Here is a 19,921-nt window from a genome sequence, read left to right as displayed (position 1 = left end):
AGTCAATTAAACTATAACTATCTTTTCCTCTCTCCACTAAAAGCCAAACAAAATAAAACTGCCCAAATACATGCTCCCAAAGTTCCCAAAGGCAATGCTTTTGAGTGATCCTACCACTCACTGGCTAAAAAAAGGGATATAATCAGGCAAATTTAACAGCACCTTTCTGTATATACTTTTTATAGAAGAAATTAAGCTTGGAAATGTACAATTAGATATCAACAGATTGATGAAACAAATATATATACTCTTCACTTTAACAAAATCCAGTTGTTAGAAAAGATCAAACACAAAGTTTCTTAAAGCACCTATATACAGTTGTTGTTTATAATGCCATTTGGCAGACAGGTAAAAGGACAGGATGAAAATGACTTAAAATGTTGACCTCTGATTTAACTAAGGGACTCTCCCCCCAAAAAAGTTATAACTTTGAGTTAAGTAGTGTGATAACCTTCAAATAAAGGGATAGGTAAGAGAAGAAAGAACATGGCGATAATTCAGAAGCTGAAAAATAAAGACTTATAGAGGGGCTGGGGTTGTGGCTCAGAGAAAGAGCACTCCTATAGCATGAGTGAGACACTGGGTTCAATCTTCAGAACCACATAAAAATAAAATAAAGGTACTGTGTCCACCTATGACTAAAATAAAATATTTTTTTAAAAAGATTATTATAGAGAAATGGTTAAAGGCAAAGAACACAATTGCAAAGAAGCCTGACAGTATAAATCAAAGTTAATCCCACTACCACTTCAGCACATGTCCTCTGGTGACTAATTACTTTCTGAGCACATTCAAGGCACTCATCCATCTGTAATAGATGGTCCCGAGAGATCTCAGGATTTTGTATAATAACAAGATGTAAAAACCAGAAATTATATTTTGTTTAAAAAAAAAAATCAGCTGGGCATATTGGCACATGCCAGTAATCCCATTGGTGTAGGAGGCTGAGGCAGGAGGATCATGAGTTCAAAGCTAGCCTCCGAAAAAGCAAGGCACTAAGCAACTCAGTGAGACTCTGTCTCTAAATAAAATATAAAATAGGGCTGGAGATGTGGCTCAGGGGTCAAGCGCCCCTGAGTTCAATTCCTGGTTTAAAAAAAAAAAAAAAAAAAAAAAAAATCATGAAATGAAATTAATCTGAGGAAGAAAATCAAGTTTCCTCTGGTGGTTGTCTCTTTCCTAACTTTATTCCCTCTGCTTCTCTTGGTTTTACTATTACTTGGCTTTTTGGAAACACACAAACACTACCCTTTGTATAGACTGATCCATGGGGAGTAATAAAAAGGATGCCTTTTACAAAATCCTTATTTTATGTAGTTAACCCTAGTATTACTGAATGTCAGTTTAATGAGAATGTACTAGTACTACTGATCGTCAGTGATACTGAGATCATATTATGTTAAAACAGCAGAAAAATATTTTATCAGCTTAAAACTCATTTTATCTAATTATTTCTAAGGTTGATTTTACTTGTTCTCAGGCTATCTGTAAAAAAAAATAGCTGGGTATAAAATGAAGAAACTGAAATATTTACATGGGAGAAAATTAAACAGGCTTTGTTATACAAAGTATTCTTGTTCCAAAGAAAATAAGCTCTTCTGGGATACTACCTTCGTCTATTTTCTACTGCTATAACTGAATCCCACAGACTGGTAATTTCTAAAGAAAAGATGTGTATTTGACTCTTAGTTCTAGAGGCTGGGAAACCCAAGCATGGTGCCAGCGTTTGGTAAAGGTCTCCATGCTCCATTACCTGAGGGCCAAAAACGTAAGCAAGTACACAAGACAGAGAGAGGACAGAGGCCAAATGTCCCCTTTTATCAGGATACAACTAGCCCACTCCCACAATAACCAACCCACTCCCAAAGTAAGGGCAATAATCCATTCATGAAGGCTCTTAGTCACCTCCTTAACATCCTACCTCTCAACACTATTAAAATTGCAATTAAATTTCAAACAGGAGTTTTATAGGATTTAGTACAATTTAAAACACATATTAGCTTTGGAGTCTAAATCTAATAAAAGTGGTTAGTCATAGGGAAATAATGAGAGGGTTTTGCCATCCCCAGAATTTAAATGAGGCTTTTGATCACTAGACAGTTCTGTTCATAAGCATATCTGTAAGCATGAACAATTTAAACATTAGAAGCAGAGGCCAGACTTCTTGTTAAATAAGAGAAATTTTAAACCATATCACTTAACTCTACTCCTTGTGAAATCCCAGTAAAATGACAGTAAAGGAATATTAGGTAAAAACTCAAAAAAGTCCAAAGACTGCAATAAAGAAAACAACTACAGACAACAGAGGTCAACAAACTTCAGTAGAAGGCAGACAGGAGGGAAAACGAATCCCAAGTGCCTGGAAGGGGGAGAGAAGTGAGAAAGTACACTGACACTTGAAGGCTTAGGCACTGGGAGTGAAAGGTGTCTTAAAAACACAAATCCACTTTAAGCCTTCTTTCAGTGCCGCAGAAGACAACTGTAGGTTTAGTCTCTACAGAAGCTGAGCAAGAGCCTTTTGGTTCCATGACAATAAATAAATAAAACAGCTTAAAACAGGGAAAAGCTCAGAGGTCTCAAAAATAATCCTGTAATCATAATAAAAATCTCAGCAATGATATCCAGAGAAAAATAATAACATCACCTTTGCAAAACACTAAAAAGTAAAAGTAACATTCTGGGGCTGGGGATGTGGCTCAAGCGGTAGCACGCTCGCCTGGCATGCGTGCGGCCCGGGTTCGATCCTCAGCACCACATACAAAGATGTTGTGTCCGCCGATAACTAAAAAATAAATATTAAAAATTCTCTCTCTCTCTCTCTCTCCCTCCCTCTCTCTTTAAAAAAAAAAAAGTAACATTCTAAGAAATAAAAAGTGCAGAGTTTTGGGGGGAAAAGCAGAAAAAAACTATCTAAAATGTAGAACAAAAAGGCAAATGATCAAAATGGGAGCAAAATAAGCAACTGGAGAAATCAAGTCTAAATATTTCAACATGCAACTAAGAGGACATCTACAAAGCAGAAAGGAATTATATTGACAGGGAGGAAATTAGCCAAATAACAGTATCAGAAATATTCTAGAACTGAAGAAAATGAGTCTTTAGTCTAAATGGGACCATAAATATCCATCACAATAATGGGGAGGGAGACACAGACACATCATCAAACTATAAAATATTATAGATGATGAAAATGCTAAAAGCCCCAAGAAGATTTAAAACAAAAAAGTCACATTCAGAAGACATCAAGAATCAGAATGATATCAGACCTTTTGACAGGAAGAAGCCAAAAAGCAAAAGTAATGCCTTAAAAATTCTGGGAATCCATACCTAGCCATAACAATAACAAAAAAATTTTAAATATACATAACATCAAAGTTTATCTCCCATGCATATTTCCTAAAGAAGCAATTTCAGAATGTGTTCTACAAAGCAAGGAAGAAAATCAAAAAGGCAAACAGGGAATCTAAGAAAAAAGGAAAAGGTACAGGGAACATCTAGAGTGGGGGAAAAGACTTCCAGGCAGGCACAGGGTCCACCCAGCAGGAACAGGACAGAAGGATCCAGAGCAAGGGCATTTGAGTACTGAGAATTTATCTGGTGGGTAGGACTCAGTGTAAACTGGTGGTGAGATCTGTTCAGCGGTGGTGGGTTTTTTATTTGTATATTTTAGTTCTGTTGATGACTTTGGGAAGAACAAACAAAAATTAAGAACATAGAAAAATAAAGTACAGATTACTAGGTTCTAAGAAGACAGTCATTCAAAAGGGAAGAAAATACAATCATGTATAACTTAGCTCAAACACTGAACACTGGGGCTGAGGCTGGGACTCAATGGTAGTACACTCACCTAGCATGTGTGAGGCATTGGATTCAATTCTCAGCATCGCATATAAAATGAATGAAATAAAAGTCCATCAACGTCCAAAAAATATTTTTTTAAAAAAAAACAACAACACTGAACACTGGTTAAACTTAAAATTACTATATAAACATATAGAAGAAGAAAGTGAAATTTTAGTTAGAGGAGAGAACAAAATTTCTGAAATCAATATGTTGATTGGGGGGAGGGGCAGCAGTATAAGCACTTTATTCAGAACATTACAAGAAGTTTTAGAAAAGAACCAGCTGAAGTAGTAATGAGCAGCCTGTTCTATGGAGAGGAAAGAAGGACAGGGACTGTGAATTCTTCCTTACAAACTCTATACACAAAGCACACGTAGATGATTCCCAAAGCAAGAGTGAAACTCCAAGACAAATTCATCTCATACACATCCTAATTACATACTCATATTTAATGAAACACCAATTTATTCAATAGAACCCATTACCAGTTTTAGTAAAACTGGTAATTTTTAAAACATTCTCTATGGCTCCACCTAACAGGATATACAACAGTATTAAATAAACTACACAACAATTATATAACAGATATGTGGTAATCTCCAATGATTCAGAATCAACAAATTCAGGGTTAAAAATTCTAAAGTTCTTCCAGAATTTTAAAATGCATAATTACAATTATTACCACAAAGATAGGAATGCATACTTTCCCTTTACTTTGCACCTTCATATATATCTAGCTAGCACTGGTTATGCCAGAAGTAAACTAACATAAATACCCTTTGGACGCATGGAGCCATTTACATAGCTATATTTATGTACCTGTACATGTATACTATTTCTAGTTGAATAATTCTCAAAAAAAAAAAAATCCAGATCACCTGGTCTACACTGTAGATGCAAGTTTGGTTACGAGAAACTTTTTTCACAAAATAGGAAAAATGAAGCTAACAAGAAACTATTCTAAAACTTCAGGCAACTTTCCTTTCCATTCATCATTTTACAACTGTAAATCAAGTCTCTTGGCATCAAAATCTAATAATACCAATCATCATTTTTTCTGTAATAAATTATGAAGTACATTCATCATTTCTTAACTGGCTTCCAAACATGATTCTGAAAGCTAAGTATCAATGGATACTTACATTGACTAATCCAAAATAGTGCTCATTTACTGGAAACTGTTCTGGACCAATCTCTTTCTCTAATGCCGAGGCATTGGCGCCCTGTAAAATGAAAATTTTAAAAAAATCTTAGTACTTACAGCATTTCCATAACCTTGTCCAATCATATAGGCATTGCAGAGATATCCTTTAAAAGACTGCATCTATTCTCCTATCATACTAACCTCACATTATTGAAAGAAAATAAAGGATGATATTGAAGAGAAGAATACGGTTTTTAATATGACTGAAAAGTAGCTTACAGAACTTTGCCATGAAACCAAAACCTCAGTCAAGGAATTTTATTCCTAATGTGTTCCTTTTCTCGAAATATGAATGAAAGCTCCTACTGAATCATGTATTCAAACAGGAGCAGAATTTGATAGTAGCCATCTCAAGAGCTGAAACTTTGTGAAATGAAATAAGCACTTATGGAATGGGCTAGCAATTCTGTAGGCTAATAAGTTTTTAACTGAGAAGTTTTCACCCAGAGTCAAAGGTAGCAAGAATGTTGATTGCAATATCATTTATGACTCAAGAACTGACCATTGGGGAAAGAGATTTATAAGATCTGACAACATACTACATGGAAAAGCCAGAATTTAAAAAAAAAAAAAATAGACTTACAGAGACGCACATGAATAAATTTCAAGAATGTAATTAAATTTAAAAAATTAACAAAACACTATTCTATCTATCTACACACACTCAACACATCTGAGTGCATGTTAGAAGAGGAATGGGACATGGAATTGGAGATGGAGGACAAGAAGGAAAAAATAAAATACAATCCAATAAAAGAATCTTCCACAATGTGCCATGGCCTTAAAAGTAGGATCAACTCAGTTCTGTGCACCTGAGGTCCCCGAAGAACTTGTGAAAGTGAGAAGGAAGAACCAGGGCCAAGAGCACCAGTCTAGATAATCACACATATGAATACCACTACCTGGACTCTCAAAGAAGTTCGAAAGGGAAATGAAAGCAATTCTGAGAATGAGAAAACTCTAGATATATTTATCTTGAAAACTCCCAAGAAAGCATACTACCAGGTAAATACAAACCTACCCCCACTCCCACCCCGCAAAAAAAAAAAAAAAAAAAAACCTACAAATGACACCTGAAAGAGTTATACAGACCCAGCACACACAACCTGCCTTCTCCACTCACTGGGCATGGTTAACAACACATCAGTGCTCAGAATCTCACACCTGCTGCTTCCTTACTGAGCTTGCTCCTGAACCAGGGAAGCCCAAACCTTTGTTAGGCACCTGTCGTCAACTTCCTGACAGGTCCAGACTGAAAATAAGCATGGATTAAAGGTACCTGATGAGGGGCTAGGGATGTGGCTCAAGCAGTAGCACGCTCGCCTGGCATGTGTGCAGCCCGGGTTCGATCCTCAGCACCACGTACAACAAAGATGTTGTGTTTGCCGAGAACTAAAAAATAAATATTTAAAAAAAAAATTGCTCTCTCTCTCTCTCTTAAAAAAAAAAAAAAAAAAAAAAAAGGTACCTGATGAGTTGGTGGTCAAGTCCCACCAAAATATTTCCTTTAATATCCTTCAGCTAACAGGCCCTTGTTATATAAAAGGATAACATCTTAAATTTTGAATTTAGAAATTACTTTTAGTTTTACGTAAAATCTTGATGTTTTATGTAAAAATCTTGATATAATCACTAGTTAATGAATATAATTTATTTCTAAAACTGGGTATCAGTTCACATTTTATAACAACTACAATTATTAGAACCAACTTCAAAATACACTGAGCAAAACTGGTGGAATGCTGTTAAGTCCTCCCCTTCCACTCCTGACAGCTCAAGCGTCTGCCACAAAACTTCCTAATGTATGTAGAAAATAATCAATAAACCCATGTTTTTACCACCTGTTCTTAAAAATTCAAATTGATAATATTGTTCATTTGAATAAGTCAAACCCTTTCCCCACAAAAATAGAAGGAACTATCATATGAAAAACACTTCAAAATGCACAGTGAATTTAACAAAATTATGTTATGTGTATATATAAATGCCCCAGGGCACTTCACCTTTATGTGTGTGTAGAAAGCACCAATCAAGAATGAAAAATGGAGGAGCAAAAGGAGCAGTGGAGTGGAGGGGGTTGAGAGAGAGGAGAATGAAATGGAATGGGTGAGATTCCATGCATGTATGATTTTGTCAGGATGAACTCAGCTGTATAACTATTATACATAAAACATCAAGTATTAACTTCACTGTGCCTAATAAAACAATGAAAATAAATAAATAAACCCTCAATCGCTCTAGAAAAACAAAATACCAGCACACACACACCTTAGGAAAGCATTTCTGACCCTTAACCTATTATGTCCCACCATCTTAGATATAGGACACCTATAAAAACCTAAAAACTTTTTTATAAGACACCTATGAAATTGCTCAATTTAAGGTTTTATAGTGTCCCATACGTAGGATGGGATATAATGGATAAAAATGGAATAAGAACAGAATGACATGAACATTATTTCTCCAGCAACACAGTCTGTATTCTAATCGCCCCAGATGTCCCTTTGTACTTACATATACATGTACCTACATGTACTTTCATCCTTAACCTCACAGCTTCAACTATGGGTCAAGCATTAGTTTCACTGTGCCTCAGTTTCCCAGATATATAATCACACTAATAAATCTGATCTGCCCTATGTAAAAGCTAAGAAATAACAGGAGAAAAAAAAAACAAAAAACAGAGGAGGGGGGAACAGCCATAAAACAAAAAAATAAGACCCTTTCTTGGTTTGGCAAGCACTAGCATAGAGGTCCCAGAGTTATCATCACTGTACTGCCCCGAAATCCCAACAACAAAGCAGAGCCATAAGCCAATTCAGAAGGCTGGAAAGAGAAAGCCAAGAATGCAAAAATAAAAACAGTTATAGATCACCGTCATTTAATCTTTCTGGATTTAAGAATCTTTGATGATTTTTCTAAACCCTCAGTTCCAAGTCTATCAGGTTTTCAAAAAAGCCTGTATACAAATTTAGATTTTCACAACTAAAACTATTCAGGAAATTAAAAGATTATGTCATTTTTAAAAGTCCCTTCTAATCTAATATTCTATTATTTTCCATCATATTTATCAATGCCTCTGAAGACGACTATAATGAACATAAAACTCTAGGGAAGTCCTAGCCAATACGTGCCAAGCAACACAATTCAACAGCTCGTGAATTATAGTTATGGAGAGAGGGAGTACAGTAGATCAAAACAGAAAAAAAAAAATTGCCTTATTATAAATCTAAACTAAGTATATCACAGTAAACTACACCTTACTATGGTAATGTTGCTGCTATACAGATTTCTGCAAAGGCAAAGTATAATAGGGACCTTCTTAGAGGCTGCTTTTGCTAAAGTACCAACTGTTCCCTCTGGCCTAGAGATGTATGATGGTAACTAAAAGCAGGACAAAAGCTTGACATTTCTGCCTTCATTTTATCTGTCTCCTCTCTACCCTAACACAATTAATGTACACGTGCTAATCACTTAGAAGTCTCTAAAAACTGGTAATACAATGTTAACTAGTCCTAAATTTATATAGCTTCTCTCATTCCTCTTCTAGATTGAAGACACTGAGACAAGTGTAACTAAGATACTTTCAAGATTCCAAGAAAAGTGAGCCTTTCAGGCAAATCTCTCCATGATGGGAAACATCCCCCTAAATATTTCCCATCTCCTGATGGGAACCAGATTGCACCCTCAAGTGGTAATGACTCCCCTCAAGCCATTACCCAGAAGCCATCAGGACTTCACAAAACCAAACCTGAAAAATTACAAACCAGACCACAGTTTTGATAAAGACTGCTTAATTAGGGTGCACACTTCTTGGTCCCACTTTAGTTCCTTCCCCTATTTAAATCCACCCCCAAAGACAGAGCTAAGGACACTTGGTCTATGCTTGTCTTTCCAGTGTGGCTATACTGAATGAACTCCTTCCCTACTTCATTACTTTTTAATTTGATTTCTAAGGCAAGTGGTCAGGCCTGGTCTGTTGGGACTTCCCAAAGTCAGAGTCCTCCCTGGCCCAGAACTCCAGAGACAAAAGGCATTCCCATGGAATATATTCAAGATTTTCTCTGCCAAAATAATTGTAATAACTCCTATTTCTAGCCTAACACTAATTGAAAGTGATTATGCTAAACAATCTGGTTTATAATGAATTTGTGTGGGGTTTTTTTGGGGGGGAGGCAGATACCAGGGATCGAACTCAGGGGCACTTGACCACTGAGCCACATCCCCAGCCCCACTTTTCCATTTTATTTACAGACAGGGTCTCACTAAGTTGCTCAGTTCCTCACAGTTGTTGATGCTGGCTTTGAACTCATGACCCTCCTGCCTCAGCCTCCTGAGCTGCTGGGATAACAGGCATGCACCACGGTGCCCAGCCCAATGAGTGGTTTTCAAAAGTGTTTTTAACACTAAAATAGATATAGCTGCTAGAAATCAACTATTGTATAAATTGTATAAATCAACTATATACAATTTCTCTGTATACTTTTTAACATCTTAGAAAAGTTTACAAACAAATTCTTCAAGGATTTCACTTAAGGCTGACAAATTTCATCATGTCAAATAATGGCAATCAAGCACCCCTGGATTTAAAATGAGCGTAGAACAAATAAACATTCAACAGAAATGGCTCTGAATAATTTCCATCTCCACACTTAAAAATATGAATGACCCCACCAAAACTAACAATAGCTTATGAAATCTGCCATTCTTAACTGGGATAAAGGTTAAAAAATGGTGGTATGCAGAATCCCTGCTCTAGCAGGATTCCTTGGTTTTTGTCTGAGAACATGACACAGAGAAGACATCTGTTTTTTTCTGATTGTTCTGCTCCTATTTTTGTAACTTAGGCAAAAGATAATTTTAGACTTAATACCTATTAGTGTTACAGAATTCATAGTGAAGAAGCAATTACATACTTCTGACCTCCTGATGAAAACAAAACATACAAAAACAAAATGAAACTTTGAAAAATATTAAGCCAGCAAAAGAAGGAATCCATAGAAACCAAAAAACAAAGTGATGGGAAACCAGGAGAAAGTAAGTAATCAGCAAATACAAATTTCATACTAAGAATATTTTTCAATGCCAGTGACTTTTAGTGTCTCTTTTAACAGCTGAAAGGAATGAAGTACAGGAAACAGGTGCTAAAACATGAGGCCCACCCAAGACCTGGATCACAACAGGAAATCCCAGCATGGAACTGGGACTCTCAGAGTTATACCTTCAGTTTAAGAAAGAACAAGAAATAATCCAAGCAGATTTTTTTGGTTTTGTCATAAGATTGTGTTTTTTTCCTAGTGCTGAAGACAGAACAAGGCCTTGTGTGTGCTAAGCAAACACTCTACCACTGAACCACATCCCTGGCCTCTAAGCAGACTTTTTAAAAGAACCATAAAACATCTAAACATAAAGTCTCCAATAGTTAAGGTAAAAAATCAATGGTGTGCTTAAGAATTAGAAGTTAATATTAGGAAGTATTTTTTTTTTTTTTTTAGTCAATATTCCTGTCAATATAACATTACTACTGAAACTCAAGTTTCATTTTAAAAGGAAATGTCTAGGGGCTGGGATTGTGGCTCAGAGGTAGAGCGTTCGCCTAGCACAGGCAGGACTCGGGTTCAATCCTCAGCACCACATAAAAATAAAGGCATTGTGCTGTGTCCATCTACACTTAAAAAATAAATATATATTTTTAAAATAAATAAGTAAATACATAAATAATAAAAAAAGGGAGATGTCTAGCCAGGTGCTGTGGTGCACACCTGTATTCACAGGTACTTGAGAGGCCAGCCTCAGTAATACATCCACATCAAAATAAATTTTTTAAAAGGGCAGAGGGTGTAGCACAGTGGCAGAATGCTTGCCTAGCATACATTAGGCCTCAGGTAAACAGAGAAGGAAAATGAAGATATGTTTTACCAAACAAAGATTCCATGACAGAAGTGATCCATTATACAAGTGTTATACAGGGACGATAGTAACCTGGCAAAGCTACAGGCTTGAGTCTGGTCCTGGTCAGAACCTTGGTTTCCTCAGACACACAACCTATGTCTTACCATTCCCACATTGCCATCCATCAGCTCATCCCACCTCGTTAAAACAATAATAAAATGTTGGACAGTCTATTAAAGATAAAACATTAACAAGTCCTGAATGAAGTCAGGATACAGTATCACAGTGTTAGACACAATCAGCCAACAGCAAGAACTGTGTAATGCTGTGTGTACCTCCTTAAATCTACCTAGTTTATGAATTACTGAAAACATAAAGTCCTGTTCTTCCCATACCAAGAATCACCAATCAAGTGAACTTGCGATTTGCAAGTTAAAACTGCAAGCATACCTTGGGTCTATTGTTTTGATAATTTAAAAATTACATATTAAATGTTGTTGGCAAACCTGAGATAATATCTGCAACTGGGAAAAAAGGAAGTAATATAGGAGGCAGCTGTTCTCTCATAAATAATTTTTATATAGTCAAGCATGAAAAACATACAATGGACTAGCTTTAATTCTGCCACTTAAGATATAAATTATACCAAAGCAAACTAATAACCATGGATGTTTGCAAGAAAATAATTTATTTTGGAATTAACTTATTTCCTTAATTTAGCAATTTCCTGGCCTGCAAACATCCGCATCTAAAGATAGAAATTTTTTTTTAAAGGTAACCATGAGAACATATTTTGAAGTTAAGTGGGTTCAGTATATACTGTTTACGAATGTAGAAAATATACGAATGTAGAAAATATACGAATGCAGTAAGAAATAAAAATGCTTAAAACAAAATAATGGGGCTGGGTGTAGCAGCAGTAGAGCACTTGCCTTGCATGTGTGAGGCATCTACAACTAAAAAAAAATTTTTTTTGAATGAACCTATAATATCTAGAAAATGAAATTATTAGTATATTTCCTCTTGTGTTGTATTAAAGTTATGACAAACTCTTACCAATGAGTTTTTGTTGTTGTTTAATACAAATACATGAGATTCAATATATTTTTTCCACTTTCATTTTTCAAGTCACATTTTAGAAGCTGGAATTTATCATTCCAAGTTGAATATTGATCAGGCAGGAACTCTTCCCAGAGGTGAGAAAAGCAAGAAACCTTGGTAAACTAAGAATTGTTCTGGAGTACAGGAAGCAGCCAATATGAGGGTATGAGGGCATAAACATCCCAAAGAAGCAAATGCAGATAGTAAAAGAGGTGAATCCAAAGTATAAAAGACATTGCAAGAAATAAGTTTGTATCTCCTAAGTGAGGAAAAGGTGAAAATCAAAGAGAAGGCCTAACCCCCATATCTGTTATAGAAAATATATGTGTGGGCTGGGGATGTGGCTCAAGTGGTAGCGCACTCGCCTGGCATGCCGCACGTGCGGCCCGGGTTCGATCCTCAGCACCACATACAAAGATGTTGTGTCCACCGAAAACTAAAAAGTAAATATATATATAAAAAAGAAAAAATGTGTGTATCCTGAAATTATATCAAAGTGTCAACAACAACAAAAACACTAACTGGGTGCTCCCACGCCCCCCCCAAAAAAAACATGTTTTTGACCTGTAAATAGCCTCAATGAGACAATGAGCTACCTAAGGAGATTTTTCCTTTACCCTTGTCAGTAAGTACTAATAATATCAGGCTTACTAAAAATTACTCTGCCAACCCTTCACATCTGGCTTAAAATAACAGAAAATTCTCAACTATGACCAAACTTAGCATAACAACACACTTAACAATTTGAGTGTGCACAATGAAATTTACAAATCCTGTTCTTCTATCAATACCAAAACCATTCTCCAAAAATATAATATTCTTATGGATAGCTAGTACCTGAAATGTATTACTGGTACTTTACCTAGGGCAGAGAATGACAAGATTTTTGCAATACTGGGGACTGAATCCAGGGGCTTTGCACATGCTAGGCAAGCACTCTACCTACCCAACAGAGATGAACAAGTTACAAGTAGTATTTCAGCATTTTTTTATATTTATCTTTTAGTGGTAGTTGGACACAATACCCTCATTTTTCTATTTATTCGTTTTTTTATGTGGTGCGAGGTGAGCACTCCACCATTGAGCCACAACCCCAGCCCCAGCATTTCATCATTTTAACCTTTATAATCATATTTGACAGTTTGACCAAATAATGCTTCCACACTATAGAAAACAAGAATCCTGGATGGCTATCAGGCATACCCACTGGAAACCTGTCTGGGTTACTGACCTGACTGAGGATGCTCGATCAGAAAACCTGTGTTTAATTTTGTTCCACTTAAGAAAACATGAACATTTCTACTTTTCCCAACTCCTATAATGTATTCATAAAGTACCTCCCACTCCTGGAAAGAAAATAACTATATAAATATAAAGTATTATTATTTAGTTTAAATGAAATCAAAAGTGGCAAAGTAAATTACTGACTGGCTTAGATTGCCAAATTCATACCCCAGATTCCAGAAGCTAATTCCAGGCCAATCTAATTAAAGTGAAATTATCATTAAACTTATATACTGTTTTGTCAAATAATAAAAATATTCCACATGCTTCAAATACATAATGTATCACAATGCTGTCTCAGAAAGAGTTCTTAATTCTTATCATAATTTTTAAAAATAGTTACTTTTGACTTTTTTTTAATATAGTAAACCAGAGTAAAGCAGAAAGAAAAAAAAGAATCATCACTACCACTTCTGTTTGCCAGGTCTCAATTTCCTTGACCTATAATTATTTTTTTTTTTTAAAGAGAGAGGGAGAGAGAGAGAGAATTTTAATATTTATTTTTTAGTTATCGGCGGACACAACATCTTTCTTTGTATGTGGTGCTGAGGATCGAACCCAGGCCGCGTGCATGCCAGGCGAACACGCTACCACTTGAGCCACATCCCCAGCCCCATGACCTATAAAATTTGGTTAACTCTTAACCATTTTTCCAGCTATACAACAGAAAGAACGGAAACCAACTTAAGTTCTGCACAAGTAAAGATGATTTTGAACAACTACATGGTCAACATCCCAGAAATTGAGTGTCACTCTAAAGCCGTGCATCATTTTTGTGAAGGGTGCTAGGCAAGTCCTATGAGGGACTTCCCACAACAATGTAGTTTCAGTTCCTTGAAGAACAAACACACCACCACCACCGTTTCAAACAATGGTGGGGAAAGAGAAAAGAACTGACTGCAGTTGCCACCAAGTGTAGTCACATCCAAATAATTCAAGGCTGAAGTGACATCACAGAAAACAGAATAGGAAGCTCCAAAGGTCAGTTCCTACACCAAAACCATTAAGCTGAAAACATCATCAAAATCAGCTGTTCTGAACTGAAGCAGACACCAAACACCCAGAAGGGTGCTGAAGGAGGAAAAGGTAAGAGAGCATCTATACAAACCTGTTACCACCCTTACTCCTCTGTGCCACCACCCTACGGAGGTGGGGACAGGACTACCCCCCTTGAGTGGCTGGCTGCCTAGTGCCAAGGAAATAGGGGAGGACCTTGCCCTCCAATATCTAGGGTTTTGTACTTTGTTGTCTGGCAGTGGCCTGGAAGAACAGCATAGATGCCTGCCTGCAACAACTTCTCTTTTGTTTGTCTTTCTTTTAGGGAGGTTGGGGGACAGGCATTTAAGTAAATCTTCATCAGGTCAGAAGATAATCGGGAATATTAAAACAGAAACTTCACTGACCATCCAAAGTCATTATACAAACAGGGAACTTCAACCCTCAAAAGCAATAATTGAGTAGGAAGACAGTCTGACTTCCAGAGTTACCACACTGTAATATCCAAACTGCCCAGTTCTTATCCATCCACCCCACACACCCACACCCGCCCAAATCACAAAACATATAAAGAAACAGCAAAATATTGTGTTTTCACGGGGGGGGGGGGGGGGGGGGGGGGAGAATCTAGTGAAAGTACCTCTGAAGGAAATGAACATACAGGAAATGTCAATAAAGAGCTTAGAGGTTACCAGAATTTCCAGGGAGGGAAGAATAAGGAGATACTACTGAATATCCTTTTAGGATAATGAAAAGAATTTAGAAATAGATAACCTGATTAACTGGCAAACTTAACCAAATACTGGTTAACTGGCAAACTTATTTCACATATTTCACCACCAAAAAACCCCAAGAAACAAAAAACGTGATAAAGGGTATTACACTGGGCTCCCAACACAAGAGCTGAACATACTTCCTCATCAACTGTTCTTCTGGAAAGCAACTCACGTGTTAAAACCCAAAATTTCCTGGGTGAACACCACATGTGCAAGGTTCAGATGAGGTCAAGTCTTGCTACCACACCACAAGCTAAAAAAGATTAATCGCTGGAACCAATATTTGAATTTTACTGCTTTGCTTCAGCAAACCATGACAATTCAAAACAAGCATATCAGGAAAATTCCAGAAGGCACCTACATAATGAGAAAAGATCAGTTCTCCACGGTAAGGAATAAGTATTCTCCTACCTATGAAAATAACATGGCCGAGTGATATCCAATGTCTCTGTGAGGCATTTTCAGATTGCAGTAACATCTGTGGTAAAATTCATTTTTAAAACGGGACACTGATTTCTTCCTACATTCTGGAATTTGTATTCAAGTCGAAGTAAAAAAAAAAAACTAGTAAGACAGATTGCAGCTGTTTCAGGTCAGGAAAAGCCTGGAGCAGGAATAGAATCATTATGGAACAAGTGGCTGAGCATGAAACAGGAGTATGCGTCCAAACTACCACCAATTCACAAATCACTTTGGGCAAGTTACTCATCAGTCTTAAGTTTCTTCACTTTGTAATCTAGGAAAAAAACTAAATTGCCTACCTCACACCGTTGTTATGGAAATCACATAATGAATGTGAAAGTACTATAAAATCTAAGACACTATGTAAAGGTATTAATAGAAATATTAGTCATTTAAAATTTTCTTAAGTGATCATTTTAACAAAACTGAGCAACACAAGGGAAAATTCCAGAAGATAGTAAAGTATCTTGTTGAACTGTGCTGTGTAGGTATAAAGCAAAGATTCAAAGAAATTCAGAAAATTAGACAAAGGAGAATGAAGGGCAGGGAAGGGGGACAGGAAAAGGAATGAATCTAAAATAATTTTCCTATGTACATATATGAATTCAACAGTGAATTCCACCATCATGTACATCCACAAGAGTAGGTGCTAATTAGAATAAGACATATCCATGTTTTATAATTATATAAAAAATGGATTCAACTGTCATATATAACTAAAAAGAACCAATAAAATAAAAAATAAATTAGACTCTATCTTTAACCCATGTAAAAGTCTGAAATTAGCTCCCTGTCAACAGTTGTTATAAGTACTAGAACAAGACCTTATTTTGTATGCTTGTGTAAAACTTAATAAATACTGCAAACTAACAATCTAAAAATAATTCAAATCATAGAGGGTATAAAGTTTAAAAATCAAAATATTATTCATCACTCCTTCCTTTAAAGGTCCTTTTCCCGAGACAACCTGGTTAATGGTTTTACTATAATTATTATAATAACTTTTAGCAGATTACACAACTCAGTCAACAGCTTTGTAAGGTGAGAAACTCGGTGCGTACACTTCCTACTCTCCTTTCCAGGCCACCTCGAAATTTTTATTAGGTATTACTGGGCACAGTATTGTTTGGGAACGTATAGTGGCTACACATCTAAATCTCTAGCTAGATATACCAATCTTATACAGTATTAAGAAATCTCTTGTGTGAAACAAAGGAAATGACCACATTCACCTTTTCTTCTACTAGTCCTAAAACTCCACCTCCGAATTACTTCTTTATATATTCAGAAATTATAACATTTACATGTGAAATTGGCCATGCTGCATCTATAGGTTTAGTCAAAAACCAAATTTAGGTTTCCATTAATGCTCATGAGAAGACTAGGATCAACTGTGAGGCTTACTGGTTTTCTTTCCTGCTGTAACTTTTTCTACTCTCACCTGTCTCCTTAATCGTATCTACTATTTCTCAGTCCCTTGAGAAGTTCTCGAAAATATCTGACCTGTTGATAGCATCATTCATCTCTAGCTCTGTTACACCATCCTCACCACTCTCCCACATCACATTTTCTGTTGTTTCCATGGAATTAATTTTACAAGATGGCGTGTGTACCTGCTTAGGTTGCCCTAGAATGGCTTGTGTATAATTACATAAAATGCCTAAGGTTGCTCTTTAACATACTTCTTATAAAATTCTTATAAAATATGATCATTTAACAAGCAAAATATCACTTCATATTGTCTAAGTCATATAAATAAGTTTTTTTTAACAAATATTTCTAAGCTACAATTACAGAAGGAGTACCTGATGCTAAACCAATCTCATCAGAAACTCACCCCATAGCAAAGCTGGTTTCATTTTGATACTACTTCATGAAACAATTTCCAATACTTTCCAAAATATTACAAAAGAAATCTAAATATCAATTATCTATTTCAGATTCATTTCAAAATTTTGTTCTAAATTAAAGAATTAATTTTAATAGCTACATTATGATTGCAAAGTGTGCAGGGCAAGGTGGCATAAACCTGTAATCCCAGCAACTTGCAACTCTTGAGGCAAGAGGATTAAAGTTTAAGGCTAGCCTCAGCAACTTAGTGAGACCCCTATCTTAAAATAAAAATAAAAAAGGGTTGGGGGTATATCTCAGTGGTAAAATGCCCCTGAGGTCAAATCCCCAATACTGGAGGGGGGAATATTATAAGTGTGACTTGGCTTAAGTCACTAAATCTGTGATAATATAAAGCATACAATAATAAGACAATAATCCATTTACTTATAAACACATGTTTTCTGGTAAGAAGATCCACATTTGCCATAATTTGTGTAGTGTTATACTACTATTACTTCCTTTGCTTAAATTTTAAAGACATATTAACTCTAGAGCTCTAGGATATGACAGAGAATTTCATGTCTACCCACTAACACAATAACCAGATATTCCAATTTGCCTGAACAGTATGCACCAATTGCCATGACATAACTCAAAGCATGGCTTTGCATTCCCAAAGTGCCCCATTTTAGACAATAAATCATATGACCACTCAGTCTTATAATCATATCCTATATATTAACCATTATCTTTCTAGGCAACTTTATCCAGTTATTTTCAGTTTATTCCTATGGCATCCACTTCATAACCTATAAACATTTCAGAAACATTTTATTGCACTTTTCCTAGATTTATGGTTTCTTTGGGCAAGAAGTTCAACATACAAATCAAGACACAACATCTAAGATACAGAACCACTTTATAAAGCTCTCTACATAGTCACAGCTGACCTTACCTCTAAAAGGAGTGATTTCTTTCTATCATGCCAACATACTTTAATATGCCTGCAACTATTGTAAGTTTCCTACAACTTATGCTACATACTTATATAAAACTGCTTCTATAAATAGTTACTAATCAATTTGTAATACTTGACATTTCTTTAGAAAGAGTTCTACAGAAATTTCATGCATGCAAGTCGCACCCAAGGCTCTTTCACAGAGAGGGAATATAAATAAATGCAGGTGAAGTCACATACAAGTGTTAAATGTTCTTGCCTAGACTGATTCACATATGTATTTTTAAAAATTTTTCTTACATGGCTTATATGTGCTAAGGACAGTTATGACTCATCCTTACAGGGGGGAAAAAAGGCAAGGAAACTATAATTCCATCTTTGTTGTTCATAACTAAAGAACAGATGATAATGAAAAGATATTCTTGCTCATCAAAAAAGGTCCAAGTGGTTACTCTGTAATAGATAGTCCCTATCTACAAATTACATGACTGGAATACTTACATTAAAAATCACAATATATAACATAATAAGCTATTTACAAAACCCATTTCAAGTTTCTTATCTAATACAATTCTCATCTTGAAAACGGATTCTTTTACATTTTGGATAGGACATAATAGAGGAAAAAATAAAAATAATGCACACACTGACCTGTTACAGAAGATAGTGCATAGTGATGGGGAAAGCTTAAGGAGGGCTGATAATGTTCTGTTGTCACACACATTTACTTATTCAGAAAACTCATGAGGATTACTTATGTAAAATCTTCATTTTCAAATCAGTATAGTTATGAAAACACAAAGGAAGTCAAGTTTTAGAATATGATATTTTATTAAACAATATTTTCATACTTATTATGATTATAAGAACAATATTCATTTTTTAACAGAGTAAGTACCATTTACTAAGAACCTATGATGGGCCAAGGACTATATTGAGAACTTTACATACATGATCTTAAAATAATTCTATCCTCAAAGTAATCTTTTCAGGTAACAGCCAAATTTTATATATAACAAAACTGAAGTCTTGTCTTTTGGCGGGGGTGGGGGGTGGGGTGGGGGGCTGGATTGAACTCAAAGCACTCAACCACTGAGCCATATCCCCCAGCCCTATTTTGTATTTTATTAGAGATTGAAGTCTTTTCTGTAACACTCTGAATCCCAATAAATTTGATTGTAAGTCCTTCTTCACATGTAAATAAAGCAATATCTAGATATACTAAATCCACAGATTTTTAACTTGAAATTCAAATTTTCAAACTGCAAATATTTATCTGCTCTTGAGATCATTATTCACGATTATATCCAAGCAGGCTGACGGTGTATCCAGCCAAAACAAACTAAAACTACACATTATCACTAACTTCATTAATGCCACACGAAAATTTCTCTAAAGCTTTCTGTAGCTAGTCCAATTTAAAAGATAGAAGTTAATATTCAAAGAAGAAAAAAGGAAAAAAAACCTCTAACATTAATTCAATTTGCAACTATGGTGGTGAACTCACTTCAAAGGAAAAGAAAAAGTTCCTTGCTATGTCCACTAAAACAGTCTATTAACCATGATACCCCA

The 19,921-nt window shown here is 35.7% G+C and overlaps 1 protein-coding gene across 2 annotated transcripts in view; it reads right to left on the bottom strand.

Moving 5' to 3' along the window:
• The window catches only part of Usp12 (ubiquitin specific peptidase 12), an 85,138-nt gene that overhangs the window by 34,335 nt on the left and 30,882 nt on the right, over positions 1 to 19,921 (bottom strand). The window contains exon 2 of one of the 2 annotated variants that reach the window (XM_076872359.1): positions 4,986 to 5,066. The exons of the other annotated variant lie outside the window; for it this stretch is intronic. Within the exon in view, the coding sequence (XP_076728474.1) occupies positions 4,986 to 5,066 (81 nt within the window). The remainder of the gene's footprint in view (positions 1 to 4,985; positions 5,067 to 19,921) is intronic. 2 annotated transcript variants of the gene reach the window in all.

This window comes from Callospermophilus lateralis, chromosome 12 (assembly GCF_048772815.1).
Source record: "Callospermophilus lateralis isolate mCalLat2 chromosome 12, mCalLat2.hap1, whole genome shotgun sequence".
In the NCBI taxonomy this organism is placed as follows: Eukaryota; Metazoa; Chordata; class Mammalia; order Rodentia; family Sciuridae; genus Callospermophilus; species Callospermophilus lateralis.
This window is presented reverse-complemented; position numbering and strand designations above follow the sequence as displayed.